The 18766-nt window shown below is 42.5% G+C and overlaps 2 protein-coding genes and 1 non-coding gene across 3 annotated transcripts; 1 reads left to right on the top strand and 2 right to left on the bottom strand.

Moving 5' to 3' along the window:
- Window positions 1-3311: 3311 nt before the first annotated feature.
- Window positions 3312-12582, bottom strand: LOC147334444 (PRELI domain-containing protein 1, mitochondrial-like). The gene is made up of 5 exons (XM_086287339.1): window positions 12475-12582; window positions 11152-11377; window positions 6456-6569; window positions 4288-4366; window positions 3312-3600 (listed from the first exon to the last, which is right to left on the bottom strand). Exons 1-5 carry the CDS (start codon window positions 12564-12566, stop codon window positions 3509-3511), a joined length of 603 nt encoding a protein of 200 aa, XP_086143465.1. The 5' UTR covers window positions 12567-12582; the 3' UTR covers window positions 3312-3508.
- Window positions 12583-13002: 420 nt separating this feature from the next.
- On the bottom strand, window positions 13003-13074 carry trnag-ucc (transfer RNA glycine (anticodon UCC)). The gene has a single exon. It is a non-coding gene; the product is annotated as a tRNA-Gly (tRNA).
- A 2980-nt stretch (window positions 13075-16054) lies between these two features.
- LOC147334442 (uncharacterized) lies at window positions 16055-17883 on the top strand. The gene is made up of 4 exons (XM_086287338.1): window positions 16055-16304; window positions 16454-16705; window positions 17258-17347; window positions 17519-17883. Exons 1-4 carry the CDS (start codon window positions 16175-16177, stop codon window positions 17881-17883), a joined length of 837 nt encoding a protein of 278 aa, XP_086143464.1. The 5' UTR covers window positions 16055-16174.
- The last annotated feature ends 883 nt before the right edge of the window (window positions 17884-18766 follow it).

Here is an 18766-nt window from a genome sequence, read left to right as displayed (position 1 = left end):
TGCAATACATTCAGAGGCTTTGAAAAGCTGACGGGCTTAGAAAAATGAAAAGATGTGCACTAATATTAGTGTTACAGACACCACCCATTCATTCCACATTTAAACATACAGTTGTGGTCAGATGTTTATACACACTCATCATGAATGTCATGGTAATTTGGTTTTTTTAAATAAGTTATTGGAACTGGCCTTTTTCGATGGTGGAATGATGGTATAGCATACATCTTTAATTACTTTAAAAAATAAGAGCTGGGTGCTCAAGTTTGAATTTATTTGGAATTTTCTCTAATTCACACAGGGTCGAAAACTATGCATAAAGACTTAAATATATACTTACATCCTCACTAGTATTTGGTTAAATGTCTCAGAAGGTTTGACCTCAACCAAACACTTTTGGTATCCATCAACAAGCTTCTGGCATAATTCAGGCTGGATAATTGACCATTCATCATGGCAGAATTGGTAGAGTTTATTTCAATTGGTTAGTTTCCTCGCAAAGACCTGGCTTAGCTAATGTGAGCTAATGTGCTTTGAATGTGCTTCCATTTGAATCGAGTTTTCGTTTGTGTTTGGGATCGTTGTCAAGTAAAAAAAAAAAAGGAGAGTCCTGTATTATTGCATCCACATTGTGTAATGTACCAGTAGCAATAGTGTAAAAACAGCCCCAGAGCATGACGCTACCACCATGCTTGACGGCCGCTGCAGTGCTACTCCTCCAAACACACCACCTGTCATTTTGGCCAAATAGTTCAACCTTTGTCTAATAATAATAATAATGGATTGTATTTATATAGCGCTTTTCGACACCCTCATAGCGCTTTACAATTCCACTATTCATTCACTCACACACTGGTGGAGGCAAGCTACAGTTGTAGCCACAGCTGCCCTGGGGCAGACTGACAGAAGTGAGACTGCCATATCACGCCATCAGCCCCTCTGGCCAACACCAGTAGGCAGTAGGTAAAGTGTCTTGTCCATCGAACCGGCAACCTTCCGGTTACATAGATGAGCTTCCCAACCCGCCGCCCCGGTCGTCTAGTCTCATCATAAAGATGTTCTGCAGAATGCATTTGGCTTGTCCATATGGGCAGCTACAAATTTCAGTGGAGTTTGAAGGTGTTATTTTTGGAGTAGGAGTTTGTTTCTTGGTCAGCACCCTCTCATTCCGTGGCAATTTAAAACTGACGTTGCTATCGACGTTGATGCTGGTGTTCCAGAAGTTTCCTGTTCATGGCAGGCTTGAGCCTGGGGGATCCCTGAGCATCCTGACCAATTTCCTCTCATCTGATAGTGACAGTTTGGCTCTTCTTTCAGTCCTTAGCAATGAGACATCCAAATAACTTGTACTTAGATGAAACTGCTTGAACTGATAATCTTGGAATCTGCAGTTGCTTAGAAATGGCTCCAACAGACCTTCCCAACTCATGTTAATCTACAGTTCTCCTTCTTATATCTTCACTCAGGCTTTCCCATTACAAGCATTGGTCAATCCAGTAAGGGCTGTTTAACAAATTCTTTTTATCCGGGCAAAGAGAAACCCACAAGTTTTTTCTCTTTTATTTTCAGGTGCTTACTTTACCATGTAAGAACCATGTAGAACCTTCAGCGTCAAGATGTGTGAATAGATATTATATAGAACACACAGGGAGTGGGCAGAAGTTTTAACACTGATGTCCCTCTTCTAGCCAACATGCAGGACAGTTTATATGGCCAAAATATCTTTTTGTAGCAGGCTGTAAATATCTTTATTTCTGTTGTAAAGTTTGACATTTTGCGTCTGTGGGAACTGACTCACTTTTGGTCACTTTTAGAACCAGTCTGAAGTGGATATTAGAGAAACTGCAGTGTTCAGTGCTTTAACATTAGATTTATTTGTTAGCCCCAGAGGTTGATTTTGCATAATGCAGCTTGGCATGCTGCAATATTAACATACACCAGGTTACTGACAACCCTTTTTCAAGCCAAAACGGATAAGACTACATCTAAAACACAATATCCTCTTTAGCATGAGACAAAACAAAACTCAACTCTGACCTTCCCCTTGGTCTCAATGGGTTGGCCAATTATCCAGAACATAAATCTATTGGAATTTTAAGATCAGAGCCATACCACCAGAAAACAAACATCTACTCAAACTGGCATATGGATACTATGAAACATGCATTTCTACAACAGTCTGATTCTAAACTACCTGAATCTGATGTAAACCCGTTCCTATTGATAGAAAATCTCTTAAGACATTTACTGTGGGAGGTCCCAAAGAAATCCAAGATGACAATAATCATTCAGAGAATTCTACAAAATAAGACAAAACACTATTTCCATATAAAAATATAAAAACAAAGATAAGAAAAGTCAACGTAAACTTAAATTATTAACTTAATATCATGTTTACATTACATAACTGACAAATTACAAACTGCAAACTTCAAAAAAAAATTACTAAAACTTTAATAAGATGATTAAATCAGTCCCAAGGAATCCTGGGAATTATTGTAGTTCATTGCTCTGATTGGTGACTTTGAAAAGTAATCAGTATCAGCTAATGTGTCACCAATCAGAACTGAGGATGAGTGGATGCCCCACCGTTTTAGTGCTGCTCTTCAAACGAGCCATAGAGATTGAAAATGTGACGTCATTTAAGGGTAAAACCGCAAAGGATTCTGGGAATTCGTGGCAAGAGGTACTAGCGCACGCAGGCTTTCAATTGAAATCAGTTACACAGCGATAAAAAGAAACACAAAAAATGGAAAGAAGCTGTTGTATTATTAACTGCAATAGCCGGTCACATGACAGCCACGGGAAGCCGACGGGTAAAGCAGATAAAACAGGTTTTTTGGTTTTTTGTATCACTAATTGCCCAGTACGATTACAGCATACAATATTATTGTCACTGCTACATTTCTGTAATCCGTACCAGAAATTATTTCCACTACTAATTAATTACCATTGAGCTTAAAGGTCCTATTAATAAACGGTTAACGAATGTGTATTTATGAAGACAATTTGTGAGACTGGTAAACTTACCTTTGTTTGTACGATGGTCTTTCGTTCTACACGGTGCATTTCAAGGTCCTGTACCCATCCGTCGGTAAACTGTACCTGGGCTTGTTGCAGTGACCTGAAGTTACTAAACTTCATGAATGTATGCACTGGTGGTGGTGAAAGTTGGGCAGCACGCTAACGTCTTTTGTCCACTCTGTGTGCTCATAAGGGTCTAACCCTTTCACTCCTTTGATTTTTTTCCACGTATCTTTTCTTTGCCTTTTCGTCGAGTCTGTCTTTGTACAGACCAGCATTGTTATCCTTCGTTTTGTACATACCTTTTTTGGGGGGCAAAGAAAAAGCAAGAAGGTATTGGAACCGGAGAATGAACGTTTTGCAGTGCTGCAAATACTTGCATTTGATGCGGTACTTGGATTGTTTTGCCACGAGTTCCCGGCATGCAATGCGCAAAAGTCACGTGGTCTGTCAATCTGTATTGTGGGCTTGTTGTTCCTACTGAGGTTCAGACAAACTGTTTGGGTTTCTGGTTGGGGGTCGGCGTGGCTTGTGGTGGGAGGGGCTTTTGCTTCTCTGATGACTCTCCCTGGTCACTAGCTGTGGATAAATAAAAGTAGAAAATGAGGAACTGTCACACTGATCTGAGCCCTGAAGTGAAAAATAAACTGAATATGAGCATAATGGAGCTGAAAATAGGTTTAAGGTTTAAAACAAGAAAAGAAAATGCACAGTTCTCATACCCGGAGTGTACCGTCGTCTTTTATATGCAATCTAAGGTTTAAGTTCTAATGACCGAAAATCAGGCTGATCTAAACTACATCTACATAAAAAAGTCAAAAGAGAAGACTCATATGACATTTGTTATTCATATTTTAATAAATAAAAAAAAAATGTGAATCCTGTGACCAAATCTAAAAATCAATGAAAAATTTGACATCACTCTAAGCCACCACCAAAGGTGTGCAATACAGTAAATGTTGGTCTCAATCTGATACTAGATTGAGACCAACGTTTAATGAAATGCTCTAAAAGTTAAATTAGACAAAGATGATCAGAGAAAATAAAAACCATAGTTTTTAAATGATGATTTCCCTTTTTAAGAAAGAAAAAAACAGCGGTTTTGTGATAGGCTGACGTTTGTTTTCTTGGTTTTAACTGGATTTCTTTTTACAGTTTCAGGACTTTTGTACAAAAACACATAGCTTGTGGTAATTAAGCTTCAGGTTTTGGTGAAGCCCTCAGAGGTGAAATACAGATTTGTGTGTGCATGTATTTGTGATTTACTCTGTAGCTTGGAGAGAGAGTACTCCAGCCCTCTCATGGCTTTAGCTTGGTTACTTTTAAACCTGGCGAGACCGAATTCCTGGCGGAGAAAGACAAAGAATTAGTCAAAGATAAATACCCGCACCATACGTTAGCTGTATATAGATACTGACGAAGTGTCACATAGTTGGTATTGGTATCTTGGCTTGGCTTGAGAGCCAGGAGGTATTACTTCACAATGTTCTGAGTGTTTGCAGACAAGTCAGCATCTTCCATGCAAACTATGGGCGACAATGGACAATCTGATAAGAGACCAAACCAATCGCAGACAGAATTTTGGTGCAGCACCCTCTTTGCAACGAATTTCCCCAGCAACAACTCGCTAACTAGTCAGGGGTTTTATTTATGACCTGCATTGCCAAGGAGTAACCGAGATATTAGCTAAGCCAACATGAAGCTATGTAACAAGCATAACAACCCAACTGCAAAAATAATGGAATAAAATTATAATCGCAAACATGCAGAACATTAAGGCAAACTAAGCAGCCGTTATCAAGTTCGTGTTGACCACACCTCCAGCCATTACTGGGGATCTTTTATAGAGATTGAAAATGTGATGTCATTCTGGGGTAAAACCACAAAGGATTCTGGGAATTCGTGGCAAGAGGTACTAGCGCACGCATGCTTTCACATGAAAACAGTCACACAGGGATAAAAAGAAACACAAAAAATGGCGAGAAGCTGTTGTATTATTAACTGCAATAGCTGGTCGCATGACAGCCACGGGAAGCCGACGGGTAAAGAGATTGTTTATGGGATTACGTCATGGAAGAGAAATTGTTCAAGCCATGTTTCCGAAGTAACAAGAGCTGACGTATGGCCTGGATTGGAGCAATTTGAAGACCAAATATAACGTTTCAGAACACTCCAGCTCACATGTTAGTCTGCTCCAAGCATTTCCACAACAGTAAGTCTTCTGTTGTAGTTATTACGTAATTTATCATAACATAATTGGTGATGTAGGTTACAAGTAAGTCTTATATTGATTTGAATAGAATTCATTGCGCTATGCTGCTTTGTTCACTGTGGCTTTGCGGGCTAATGTTTGTTATGTTTTGTAGGAAAACCAATGCAAAATGCTGGAATGTGATCCAGACTGAGCACCCTCTATCAACCTGGATCATACTGAGTTTAAAGCTGCTACCACAGCCAGATTTGATCGGTTAAGAGAGAGCGAGATCAAAACAGCCACGAAAATCCCGCATATATGTGCCCAAGTGTTGTTTTCAAGCAATCAAGTGATGAATAACTGTTTTCTACTATGCTGGTTTCCAATGTTGTTGTTGTTGTTTTTTTGTTGTTGTTTTTTGCATTGTTGATTTGTTTTTTATTGAAGCAGCTAATAAAGCATAATGGAATACAATTTTGCCTCTTTCTTGTAAGATTCTATAATAGAATGAAACAATAATGCCAGTTATAAAGAAAGACAATAAATTGAATGAATTATGAAACACTTATTTTTTTTCTATTAGATCTGAAAATGTTGTGTAATACTACAACCTGAAACTACAAACAGATTTCGTTGGCCTGTACAGAAGAAAAAGGGGAAAAAAATGTAACAACAGCTGTGAAATGGAATAGTCCAAATCACCAAAAGTAAACTGGACCTGGGCTTGTTGCAGGGATCTGAAGTTAATAAACGTGAAGTGCATACACTCACACTTAGGACCATACAATAATAAATATGTCCGTGATGAAAGTTGGGCAGCACGCTAACGTCCTTACTCCACTCTGTATGCTCGTATGGGTCTGACCCTTTCAATCCTTTGATTTTTTCCTTGTCCTTTTTTTTTGCCTTTTCATCAAGTCTGTCTTTGTACGGACCTGCCGTGTTGTCCGTCGTTTTGTACATAACTGTTTTTGGGGTAAATAAAATGCAATTAGGGATTAAAACCACAGAATTAATGATTACCGGTGCTGGAAATACTAGCGCTTGATGCAGTGTTTTGATTTTGTTGCCACGGGTACCCACAAAGCAATGCACGAAGGTCACGTGGTCTGTCAATCTCTATCAGAAATACACTAAGAGAAGCTGGTGTGTTCTTTATACTTTAAGTGATAGTAGGTTGAGTTTGGGTTTTGGTGGCCAATTTTCCCTAGGACTGAAACATTTGTATGTTTGTGTATACCTGTATGGGTCGACCCAGTCCATATACAGCTGTGGAGATCCAGGCCTCCCTCCTCAATTTGGTCCAAGATGGCCGACCATGGTTCTCTTCAAACAGACACCGCTCCACAACAGTCTTAGAGGCAGAGACGGTAGAAAATGTACAAAAAAGCCCGTTTTTACTCCAAACACAAACTGTTCAAGCACAGGAAAAAGTATTATATTCAACCCGGAGGGCGGTGCACTGTTGGACGGACCAATCGGAGTCTACGCTGCGGGACTGTTTTGATCACGCGGACTGGGAAATGTTTCACGTGGCTGCTAGGGACATTGATGAGTACACAGACTCAGTCTGTGGATTTATCAGGAAATGCGTGGAAGATGTCGTCCCATCCAGAACAGTTAAATCCATCCCAAATCAAAAACCCTGGATTAACGGAGATGTTCGCGCGGCACGGAGCACCGCCTTTGCCTCCGCGAACACATCGGACTACAAACACGCACATTACCAACTCCGGAAGACGATCAAAGCAGCCAAACGTGAGTACAGGGACAGGGTGGAGCAACAGTTTGACAACCCTCGGAGTATGTGGCAGGGACTAAACACGATCGCAGACTTTAGAGGGAAACCCAGCACACCGCAGACCACGGCCTCTCTGTGTGAGGATCTAAACGTATTCTACGCTAGATTCGACACAGCGAACACCATGAGACCGGACAGGGTGCGCACCGCGGATGACGTCAGTGCGCACACTGTGTCTGAGGAGGATGTGCGGAAGTGCTTCAGGAAGGTGAACGCACGCAAAGCTACAGGTCCGGACGAGATTCCCGGCCGCGTCCTCAAGTCATGCGCGGCTCAGCTGGCTGGAGTGTTCACGCACATCTTCAACCTTTCCCTCTCTCTGTCTGTAGTCCCAGCCTGCTTCAAAATGGCCACCATCGTCCCTGTACCCAAATCCTCCACCATCTCCTCATTGAACGACTGGCGACCTGTAGCCCTGACCCCCATCGTAAGCAAATGCTTCGAGAAGCTGGTCAGGGACTTCATCTGCTCTGCACTACCCGACTCACTGGACCCTCTACAGTTCGCATACTGCCACAACAGGTCCACTGATGATGCCATAGCCCTGACACTACATACTGCCCTGTCACACCTGGAGAAGAGAGACACGTATGTGAGAATGCTGTTTGTAGATTACAGCTCAGCATTCAATACCATCGTTCCCTCGAAGCTGGACAGGAAACTGCAGGATCTAGGACTGAGCAGCTCCCTCTGCAGCTGGATCCTTAGCTTCCTGTCTGACAGACGCCAAGTGGTCAGACTGGGCAGCATCACCTCATCCCCCATCACACTGAACACTGGTGCTCCACAGGGGTGTGTACTGAGCCCTCTCCTGTACTCACTCTACACCTACGACTGCACAGCCACTAACAGCTCCAACATCATTGTGAAGTTTGCGGACGACACTACAGTGGTGGTTCTTATCACCAATGGTGATGAGATGGCTTACAGGGAGGAGGTCAGCGCCCTGACCACTGGTGTCAAGACAACCATCTCACCCTCAACGTCGCAAAGACAAAGGAGTTGATAGTGGACTTCCGGAGGTGCAGAGAAGTACACACCCCCATCACCATCAACGGCGCTGCTGTGGAGAGAGTGAGCAGCTTCCGGTTCCTTGGTGTACATCTGGCTGAGGATCTTACGTGGTCAGTACACACAAACAAAACAGTGAAGAAGGCGCAGCAGCGCCTCTTCTTTCTCAGGAGACTGAAAAGATTCGGCATGAGCCCCCGCATCCTCAGGACCTTCTATCACTGTGCCATTGAGAGCATCCTCACTGGATGCATCACCACCTGGTATGGCAACAGCACCGCCTACAACTGCAAAGCTCTCCAGCGAGTAGTGCGGTGCTCTGAACGGATAATTGGAGGTGAGCTTCCCTCCCTCCAAGACATCTACAGGAAGCGCTGCCTGAGGAAAGCGGGGAGGATCATCAAGGACTCCAGTCACCCCAGCCATAAACTGTTCAGACTACTTCCATCAGGAAGGAGGTTCTGCAGCATCCGGTCCCGTACCAGCAGACTGAGAGACAGCTTCTTCCATCAGGCCATCAGACTGCTGAACACTTCATAGACACCTCACCTCCACTACTGGAACTTCAACATTATGCACTACATACTGTACAGCAATGCCACTGTTTTGCACATGTCTCAACTCTGTATATTTTTATATATTTTATTTATTGTTTACTCTATTTAATTTGTAAAATATGTGTACACACACACACACGTAGAAAAATATTTAGTATACACATCCAGAAATGCATATACTATTATATATTGTACATATATTTATTAGTTTCAGATCAGCCATTCTTGTATTTTGCCTGTTTACATTATTGTATTTTGCACAACTCTGTTGCTTATGAAGCTCGCACACAAGAATTTCACTCACATGTGCTGTACCAATGTACCTGCACATGTGATGTGACAATAAAAGTGATTTGATTTGAACTTAGTTAAATACTGAAAATGTTAAAACCAACCAGACTGTAAGAGGCCTTGTAGTTTTCCAGTCAAAAAGCATTTATACCTGTGTCCAGTGCAGTTCTTTAAATCCGCAAATTCATCCATTTTCTTGTCCTTTCTGAGATGAGCAAAAGTGGAGAGAATGGCCTCATTTAGGCAACTATCTCCAGCCTTTCCAGCAAGGCATTCCCAGTCCAGTCCTGTTTCTGTCACAGGTCTCCTCACAGCTGGACATGCCCAAAACCCCTGACCTAGTCCATCAAAGTCTAGATGTGCAGGAGATCTCCTATTCAGGTGCTCAAACCATGTCAGCTGGTTCCTCTATTACAGTGGTTCCCAAACTTTTTTTGCTGCCTTTGTTTTACAACACGCACACACACGCACAAACACATCCTCCAACCACACACGCCCATATTTTGCTCCATTGTGGTTTCTTTCACACCTCAAACATTTAGTAAACAATTAACCTTCCTGCCTTCTTGGGACCTTTTTGTGCCACTGCTATGTGTTAAATGGCTGCCATTTCCACTGTGTTCAGTGGAATATAACCAAACTTGCCACAGGATAGTTTTTACCTGTCAATGTTAATATTCCAGTGTGAATTCCTTAAATCAGCCTAAAATGGCTGAGCAGCAGAAATCCCCACACCCATCACCCTGGGGACCATTTTCTGCCCATTGACTTCCATTATAAACGCTATTTTTCAACCCCAAATTATCATCATATGATTTTATTTTTTCTTCTTTTCTTGGATGTCAATGAAGACTCAGGGCCTTGAAGTTTTAATTTTTAAATTGCAAAAAAAATGCAAAAAAAATAATGGCAGGTCAAAATGTATGTTGGTGCCAATCTTTGGTCCATCTAAAGGCCTACTTATAATGACAATCACATATTACTTCAACTGGTTTTTTGTGGAAATATTTAGTTTCGTTTTTTGGTTTTTGGGGCTTATAACACAGGGCGCTCATGTAATAACACTGGGATTTGAAGGGTTAAAACAACGAAAATATAATTAAAACTTTACATGAATATTTCAGGGAGAAGTAGTTTTACAAGGTTGGCTAATTTAAAGTGGAATAAAATATGGATATATGGTCTTTTTATGGCGTGGCTGAGAATGGTCCCTAGGGTGATGGGTGTGAGTTTTTTAAAGGATGGCAGGAGGGTTAAGCAAATACAAGTAACTTGCAATAAATTACAGGCAGTAAGAAAGTAAACTATTACACTACGTCCACACCTACACGGGTATTTTTGAAAACGCAGCTGTTTCGTTGACACATAAACAGCATTCCGAATCACCGAAAACGGAGATTTTTTTAAAAACTCATTTTTTTCCGTTTACGTGTGGACGAGGAATACAGAGTTCGTCACGCAACGTCAAAGGTATGTGCCTTTTTTCACGTCACGCTGTGCGCACGTTATTGTTTACATGAGATGAATTGCAGAATGGCAGATAGAGACAAAATACTGTTAATCTTACTGTCTACAGGTTTTACACACTAACATATACAAACGCAGTTACTGTCCCTCCATTTAGAAAGGCAGAGGCGTCACGGTGTGATTATTTTACTGTATGTGTAATAATATTCAACATTGCTATCAATGCATTTTTCAAAAAATGCCTCTCTGTGCAAAATGGGTTTAAAAACATAAACAACTGTGGGATACTGTTTGTCCGTGATAGGGAGAGCACAGTGCTGCTCCCAACGCAGGGAAAACCAATCCTGCAGGGGAGACTTGTGCACTTGGCACTTGTGCAGGTGAAACCAAAGGGCAGATATGCTTCGCCAGATTTTCTAGTCTTTGGCTTAGAATGAAGTTGGTTTGGAAACATATTCAGCGATGCTTCATCTCCTGCTTTGCATTTCTGTGGGCGCCCTGTGCTAGCAGTGTCCAAGAGTTTTGTTTTCTCTCTCCCTCCCTTTTCATACCGCGCCCCCCCTGCAATGGCTCCACACTTTGGGAAGGTCTGCTCTATTACATCTATGACCATGATCTCATGCTTTCATGCTATTCACAGCTCGTGGCCATTTTCTGATTGGTTATCTCAAACTGCAAACTGCCCCATTCAAAGTGGGAGAAATCGCTTGATGACAATAAGACCATCAATCTGAACTCTATCCTATCTGTCATGGGGTGGGGGTGGGGGGGTTAATTAACCACAGTGATCTAATCAGAGCGCATCTCACCATCAGCGTGTTGTGGTTCAGGTTCCAGGTCTTGGTGATGAGCGTGTGGGCCTGAGGGTCCACGATAGAATCTTCCAGGACGTAGACCGCCCGAGCCATGTGCATGGGGAAGACCCGCTCCGCCCAGCCCGGCAGGCGGTTGGTCTTCGTCAGCAGTCGCCTGGACAGCAGGTGGTTGCTGGAGGTGACCTCGCGGTATAGGACATCTTCCGTGAGTACATGGGTGCTGGTACACCAAAACAGATCTATTTTTTTTGAGAACACTCACACATTCTGTTTTTTTAAAATGTCTTTTATTGTTTAAAAAACTGAAGTTCTCCAAACAACACCCAGGGTTGATGCAGTCAAGATAAAAGCACGACAGTTTGGTCCACTTTGTCCATTGTCTGGAGAAAATGGACTAATGTGTTTTTTTTTCTTTTATTGTACTAGATAATAAGGTGACATTTTTCACTGTTTTATAAGGGAAAAATATCAGATTCATTGATGAGAAATGACTTTGCATATTCACTGAAACAATCATTCATGGACTCATTCCGCTTCCTGGGTACCACCATTACCCAGGACCTGAAGTGAGAGCCCACCATCACCTCCGTCATCAAGAAAGCCCAGCAGAGGATGTACTTCCTGAGGCAGCTGAAGAAATTCAACCTGCCAACACGGACGATGATGCAATTCTACACCGCAATCATCGAGTCCATCCTCACCTCCTCCATCACCGTGTGGTACGCTGGAGCCACTATCAGGGACAAACAGAGACTGCAGCGTGTTGTGCGCTCTGCTGAGAAGGTGATTGGCTGCAGACTCCCATCTTTGCAGGACCTGTACACCTCCAGGACACTGCGGCGTGCAGCTCGGATCTCAGCTGACCCTTCTCACCCTGGACACAGTCTGTTTGACCTGCTCCCCTCAGGCAGGAGGCTCCGGTCCATTCGCACCAGAACCTCTCGCCATAAGAACAGTTTCTTCCCCTCTGCTGTTGGACACATGAACAATAAACGTACGACTGTTCCCACCACTAACACATGACCCTACGCTGTGTTCACTGCATCATTCCATGTTTGGCACTGATCACCACCTGCACTCTTTCTACGTAGCACTTTTAATTCTTATTCTCATGTATATAGCTCATGTATATCTCATGCATATATCTTTCTACGTAGCACTTTTAATTCTTATTCTTACTTTTACTTTTTCATGTCTATTTAAGCGCAATTTATGACAGTATGTTTGCACTGAAGCACCGCAGCAATTTCCTAATGTTGTAAACCTGCTCAACATTTGGCAATAAAACCCTTTCTGATTCTGATTCTGATTAATTACCTGTATGGGTTTGGGTAGCGCTGCCAGAAGGCAGCCAGCACCTGATGCCACGGGCTCTTAATGTCCACCTCGCTGTGGAAATACCTCCCCATGTCGGCATGTACTAACAGAGCTCATTCAGCAGCTGCAGGAACAACATAAGAGACAAGTTATATATTTTTTAAATATATTTTGTATTTAGTGTCATGAGTTCCTCTTCATGTTTAAGTTTGTAGAATAAAATTCCTGTCCCGTTGGTATGAACACTCACTGAATTTGATCACGGCAAGCAAGAGAGGATAGGACAGTCGTGCCAAAGTCCCCATTAACAGGACATAGACAGCTGATTGTGCCTGCATTAGTGCCTGAAAATCCGGGTAGCTTTAAATTCTAACAGTGTGTTTAAATGACTTTAGTTTTCATACCACAAAAAGTTTTCAGACGCTAGTTTTCAGACACCAAATGAAAACCGTTGGGGTGAGCACGTTTCTAAATATGCAATTGTTAACAGTAGAATCTAAAGTTGCCACTTTAGTGAAGAAATGACTTTGCGTTGGCCGGGAATTGAACCCGGCTCAATTGCTTGGAAGGCAGCTATGCTAACCACTATACCACCAACACTCACATCAGCAGAGGGGAAAGTAGAGCAACTTATCCTGTGATTAACACAATACTAGTACTTCTATGCAATGCTTTTCGTCATAGCATTTGTTTACTGTAAAAACTGTTAGCTGCGACCGTTATTAGGTGTTGCTACAGCTCCGAGGCCAGCATTGCTAATCCCTTTGTTTTATAACCGCACTTCACCAGCGGGCTCAAGCTAGTTAGCTGTTTAACGCGGTCGCCGCTTCGTCATCGTCTTCTTTTTTTTTTATCTAAATGCTGAAGTCAGCGTCCGAGGTTGCTAGTACAAACACCCTCTACCGTAAACGTCGCAGTCTGTTGTAGCTGCTGAGGAAGCTAACAGCTTCGGCTAGCCAAGTAACGGACGTACATAAAGCGCGTGTTTCTCAAAGCCCGGCAGACTGTAAGGGAGCCGGCATGGATAAAACACAGAAGCGAGGCAGTTCGGGGGTTTCTTTGTAGCAGCTGCTTATTTGAGACAGAAACAAAGAAGAAAAAAAGTGGACCCAGGCGGTCATACGTGCACTTACCGCCTTTTTCCACCAGATGGCAGACTAGACAAGCAGAAATCAGGTCGCGCTGCTTGGTAAACGGTTCACGACTAAATCCACATGATCTGCAGACCGCATGAAGTTTGGAGGTCTGTGGCAACTCTGCAAAAATTTGGTGCCCTCTGTGCACTCACTCTGTCAATTTACATGATTTACATATTTTAGTCTAGGCAACCCAAAATGTGACGTTCACATATGTGGACGCCAGGTTCTAGGAGGTTAAAGAAGTCCAGATGCTTTTCCTTCCAAGCTCCTTAGATCACAATACAGTTTCTCTCAATCTTTTAAAGTGTAAATCTGTCTGTACTTGCTGGTACCACTTCTGTCTGTTGCACTTATTTACTCTAGGATGGGTGTCAGCTAACAGAAAAGGAGTAAATACTTTTTTCCATTGTTACAAAATAAAATAATAAATAAATAACTATACTGTACAGGCAAAAATATACTACAGACACTTTTCAGTTGTGAATTGAAGCAGGCCTGGTCAGATTTAGAGCAAATCTAAGTTTCAGGTGATATATCCACTTAGACTATGGTTTAAAGATCTAATGTTTAAGAGAATAAAGTTGTTATGATGAGATTGAGCAGTGATTGATCCCCTGGACTTGCTTGATACCCTGCACTTTCCACGGAATTCCTATCACATAAGCTGGCCCTGAAGACCTGCACTTCATGTTGTTGATGAAAAAAAGACAGTTGAAAAATGCAAGAAATGTTTAAGAAATTCTAAGATTTTTTTTTCTTAGGCAGCACGGTGGCACGGTGGTTAGCACTGTTGCCGCACAGCAAGAAGGTCCTGTGTTCAATTCCAACATCAGGCCGGGGTCTTTCTGTGTGGAGTTTGCATGTTCTCCCCGTGTTTGCGTGGGTTCTCTCTGGGTTCCGGCTTCCTCCCACCGTCCAAAGACATGCAGCTTGTGGGGATAGGTTAATTGGATAATCCAAATTACCACTAGGTGTGAATGTGCGAGTGAATGGTTGTCTGTCCCTGTGTGTTGGCCCTGCGACAGACTGGCGACCTGTCCAGGGTGTACCCCGCCTTGCGCCCTATGACAGCTGGGATAGGCTCCAGCGCCCCCCGTGACCCTGAAAAGGATAAGCGGATGGATGGATATTTTTTTTCTTTCGCAATCACTGTTTAAACATAACTACCAAAAGAGCTGTACAGGAAAGGAGTGTCTCCTGTCTGGTAAAATACCATGAATTCAGTCCAGGTTAAATGACTCAATAATATGGGCTGCACCCCATAAAGTAAAGCAAACTTATCTTGTAAAATTAGGGTGACCATATTTTGATTTCCATTTGATTTCCAAAAAAGAGAAGATTTGGCTTAGTCAAGAAAAACTTTAATAATACAATTGCTTAAAGAAAACTTTAACATATTTAAACGATAGGCTTTTACAAGTCAACAACTGCAAAAAAGAGGACGGTTGGTCACCCTAGTAAAATGGTGAAATATTATCCGTTCATCCATTCTCTTCTGCTTATCCAATGGGGAAATATTGTTTTTCTGAAAAATTCTCAATAAATTACTTAGTACAGTGGTCCCTCGTTTATCGGGATAGTTATGTTCTAAAATTAACCCGCAATAGGTGAAATCTGCGAAGTAGCCAACTTTATTTTTATACAATTATTATAGATGTTTTAAGGCTATAGAACCCCTCACAACACACTTTATACACTTTTCTCAGACAGGCATGAACATTTTCACACTTTTCTCTCTTGTTTAAACACTCTCAAAGTTCAAACCTTTGTAGAAAAATAAGTCCAGTATTATAGAATGAAACCAAAGAAACCCGCAGGTGACTTTGACGGTGCAAAATGTTTCATCGCCATTGTTGTGTTTGTTGGCGAGAAAACTTACAAACACACAGTACAGCACTTCAAAGCCACACTGGTAGCGATCAAAGATTTATTTAAACTTGACAAGCTGGACACATTCTGTAATGTACTGGAGACACGGCACGAGATTGATTGACAATGGTCACCCTGTACACCTCTGACTTCTGCTACAACTCTGAATTATGCCACATTCAGAAGTTTGCAGATGACACAGCCATCATGGGGTGTATCTGGGATGATCAGGAAGAGGAGTAGAGAAGTCTGGTGAGGAACCTTGTCGCGTGGAGTCACACAAACCACCTGCAACTCAACACCTCAAAGACTAACGGTGTGTTCACACCGAACGCGATGGACGCGAATAGAGCGTCAGGTTTACATGTAAAGTCAATGGAAAGGCGCGATGACGCGCGATTGCGGGTCCCGCGAAAATTCGGAAGCAGATTTGCGTCGCGAAAACGCCAAAACGCGTGAAACGCGCGTCAGTGTAGCGCGTCTGGCGCGTTTGACGCGCGAATAAAACCACGCGCGTCAGTTTTTGTGTTGCATTTTGTGCATACGCGCGTTTCGCGTCTACCGCTCGAGTTGGAAAAAGCTGAACTCGAGCGTCAAATCGCGCCGCGACAACCAATCAGGAGCCTGGTGACGTGGCTCTGACCTAGGTCAAAGGGGCAGATCCAGCCAAAGCCCTTCATTCTTCATTCAGTATGGAGGAAAAGCTAATCAGCGCTGTGGCTAACCACCCTGAGCTGTATGATGCCAGCTACTATTTTTACCGAGACAGGAATAAAAAGGACCTAGCTTGGAGACACATAAGTGAGGAGATCGGGCAACCTGGTAAGTTCATTCCTTCTTCTTTTTAATTTTCAGACTGACCCGATGAAGCCGCGCAAAAGCTAGCAAGCTAGCAAGCCTGCCTACTGTCCCGCGATTTTCCCACTGTTGTACAAATACCTTTCCGCTAACCAGATAATGCGTTTATTCAGAGGACATCTGCAGGAGAAAGTGGAAGAGCCTCAGGGACACCTATAATAAGGAGAAGAGGGCAGAGAAGGAGAAGAGGAGTGGGTCGGCAGCAGGATCGGGGAGGAGATGGAAGTTCTTCGCGGTCATGGGGTTTCTGGACCCCTTCCTCACCCCGCGGGAGACTAGCGGTAATATGGTGCGGACCGTGGAGAACTTCTCCCCCGAGGACCAGGGACAGCCCGAAGAGGCAGCAGGGGAGTGTCAGTCAGAAGGTATGTTTACAATGAATTAATGTAGGCAGTTAATTAATGCGTGTTGTCATACAGGAATATATTTTGTTTATTAATAAACAGTATACAGTAGTCCCGCTGTTCATCCGTCACTGCCTCGCCTTTTCGCTGATTTTGTTTTTATTGCACCGTACAGCATTGCATTCTGCAGCCCAAATGACAAATCTCCTCCGTGTCGTGTCTCCTGCGCTTGCCAAACTTATCATGTTTGGTTTTGATATCCATCATGTCCAATAGAAAAAAACAGCACAAAAACACTCTTAACTATGACCCTCATTCGGAAATATAAAACCTGCACCGGGGAGGGAAAAAGGCGCACAAAAGTGGCGCCGCAGACGGAGAAAAAGCGCGGCATAATACGTTTTAAAATCGACAAAGGTTTGCACTTTGAGAATCAACTTGTGAGAACTGTGACTACTGTTCATGTGCTGCAATAAATGAGAGACCACTGTATATAATAATAAGTATATAATAATATAATATTCTCTATGACTATTGTCTTCAACCTGTTAACATTTAATATTGTCTTGATAGAGTCAAGTAATCATGCAGCAGAGTCCTCCCATGTTGCTTCTCCTGACTCCCCAGTCCCTGGTCCCTCCACTCCTGCTGCTGCACCCACAGGTATGAACATCAAGCACTGATAGCTTTTTACTTGCTTGAATCCCCTTGTGATCACCTTTACTAAATATCTACAACCAATCTGTTCATATCCTGGTTTTCTTCAATTTTGAAAATGAAAATCTAGTAGCAGCCTTCTCATTTCTTTGTGGTGTTTTGTTCTGTGTTTTACAGGCCCACAGAGGAGGACAGCTCGAAGGCGGGCGAGGGAAGGGTCCCAGGACGGTCCATCGGCGGTGGAGCTGGCTATCCTGGAGACCCTAAAGAGGCCACATCCGTCTGCAACTGAACATTTCCTCCTCAGCCTTGTTCCTGCTCTGGAGAGCATGCCGCCTCAGACACGAGAATTCGTGAAATTCCAAATTTATAAATCAGTTTATGAAAACAGCACAGCTGTGCTAAATTTGGAAACATTGGACCCTAATTGTGTGGATGCTTTAAGCATCCACACTATTGAGTTCCTCTTGGGACTTCCGCACACTTTTTGGCACTTAACTACTTCCACAATTTTCAGCCAATTTTCACCGTTCAAATTTTAAAATATTCTGCTATTTCTGCTAATTCCTGCTATGTCTTTTGGTATTTTTCACTATTATACTTTTTAAAATATTAAGCTTAATTAGTCCCATTGAAATGAATGGGAAACTTCTGCAATTCTGCTAAAATTTGCTTGTTTCTGAAACTTAACTACTTCCTCATATTTTCACGTAGAACAACCATTCAAACTTTAAAATGTTCTCAAATTATGGGGCTATTCAGGTATGATTCAGCTTTTTCAAATCTTTTACCGTTTTACCTTTATGCCTCTTAAAGTTTTCAGTTGCAAAATTGTGATTTTTCACAAAATACATGCGTTGTTATGGTTGCTATGCACTTGGCTTCCAGTGTGCCACTGAAGGTTTTGCAGTCTTCTCTTCATGTCCGAACAACTTCTTGCTACTTGCTCAATCTTCACTCAACTTCCACAAATTATACATCAAAACGTAGGTATTTTTGCTGGGTTTCCGAAAATGTCACTATCATTGTTGTGGTATTCATAGAACTTTCGCAAATCTCCTCAGACCAACACAATGTCGGAAAACTCTCCATATAAAGTGAATGGAGAGTTTGTTCAAAATCACCGCTGCATTTCTGTAATGAGAGGCATATTCGAATCGTCATATCTCCTTAACGAAGCAAAGTTAAGACATGAGGCTTGTCCCGGTATATCTTCAGACACTCGTGACGCTCACAATTCAAGAATTTCTTTCTCACGTATTACCGTTCTGAAATGAGTTGGACTTGTTTGAGGGTAGGAAATTCGTCCGTCGCTCAGATTTCTTCAGATTTCAAACTCTGGAAATGAACCACTTTTTTCTCTCGGCATAACTTTTTGTTGGATTTCCATAGAGACCTGAAAATTTCCATGACTGTTCACCAAAG

Source organism: Aulonocara sp. 'chitande type north' Nkhata Bay, linkage group LG3 (genome assembly GCF_057382095.1).
Source record: "Aulonocara sp. 'chitande type north' Nkhata Bay isolate Kocher_YH1m ecotype deep benthic linkage group LG3, A_spYH_male_GT1.1, whole genome shotgun sequence".
NCBI classification, from domain to species: Eukaryota; Metazoa; Chordata; class Actinopteri; order Cichliformes; family Cichlidae; genus Aulonocara; species Aulonocara sp. 'chitande type north' Nkhata Bay.
Note: the sequence above shows the minus strand (reverse complement) of the source record. Positions and strands in the feature narration are given on the sequence as shown.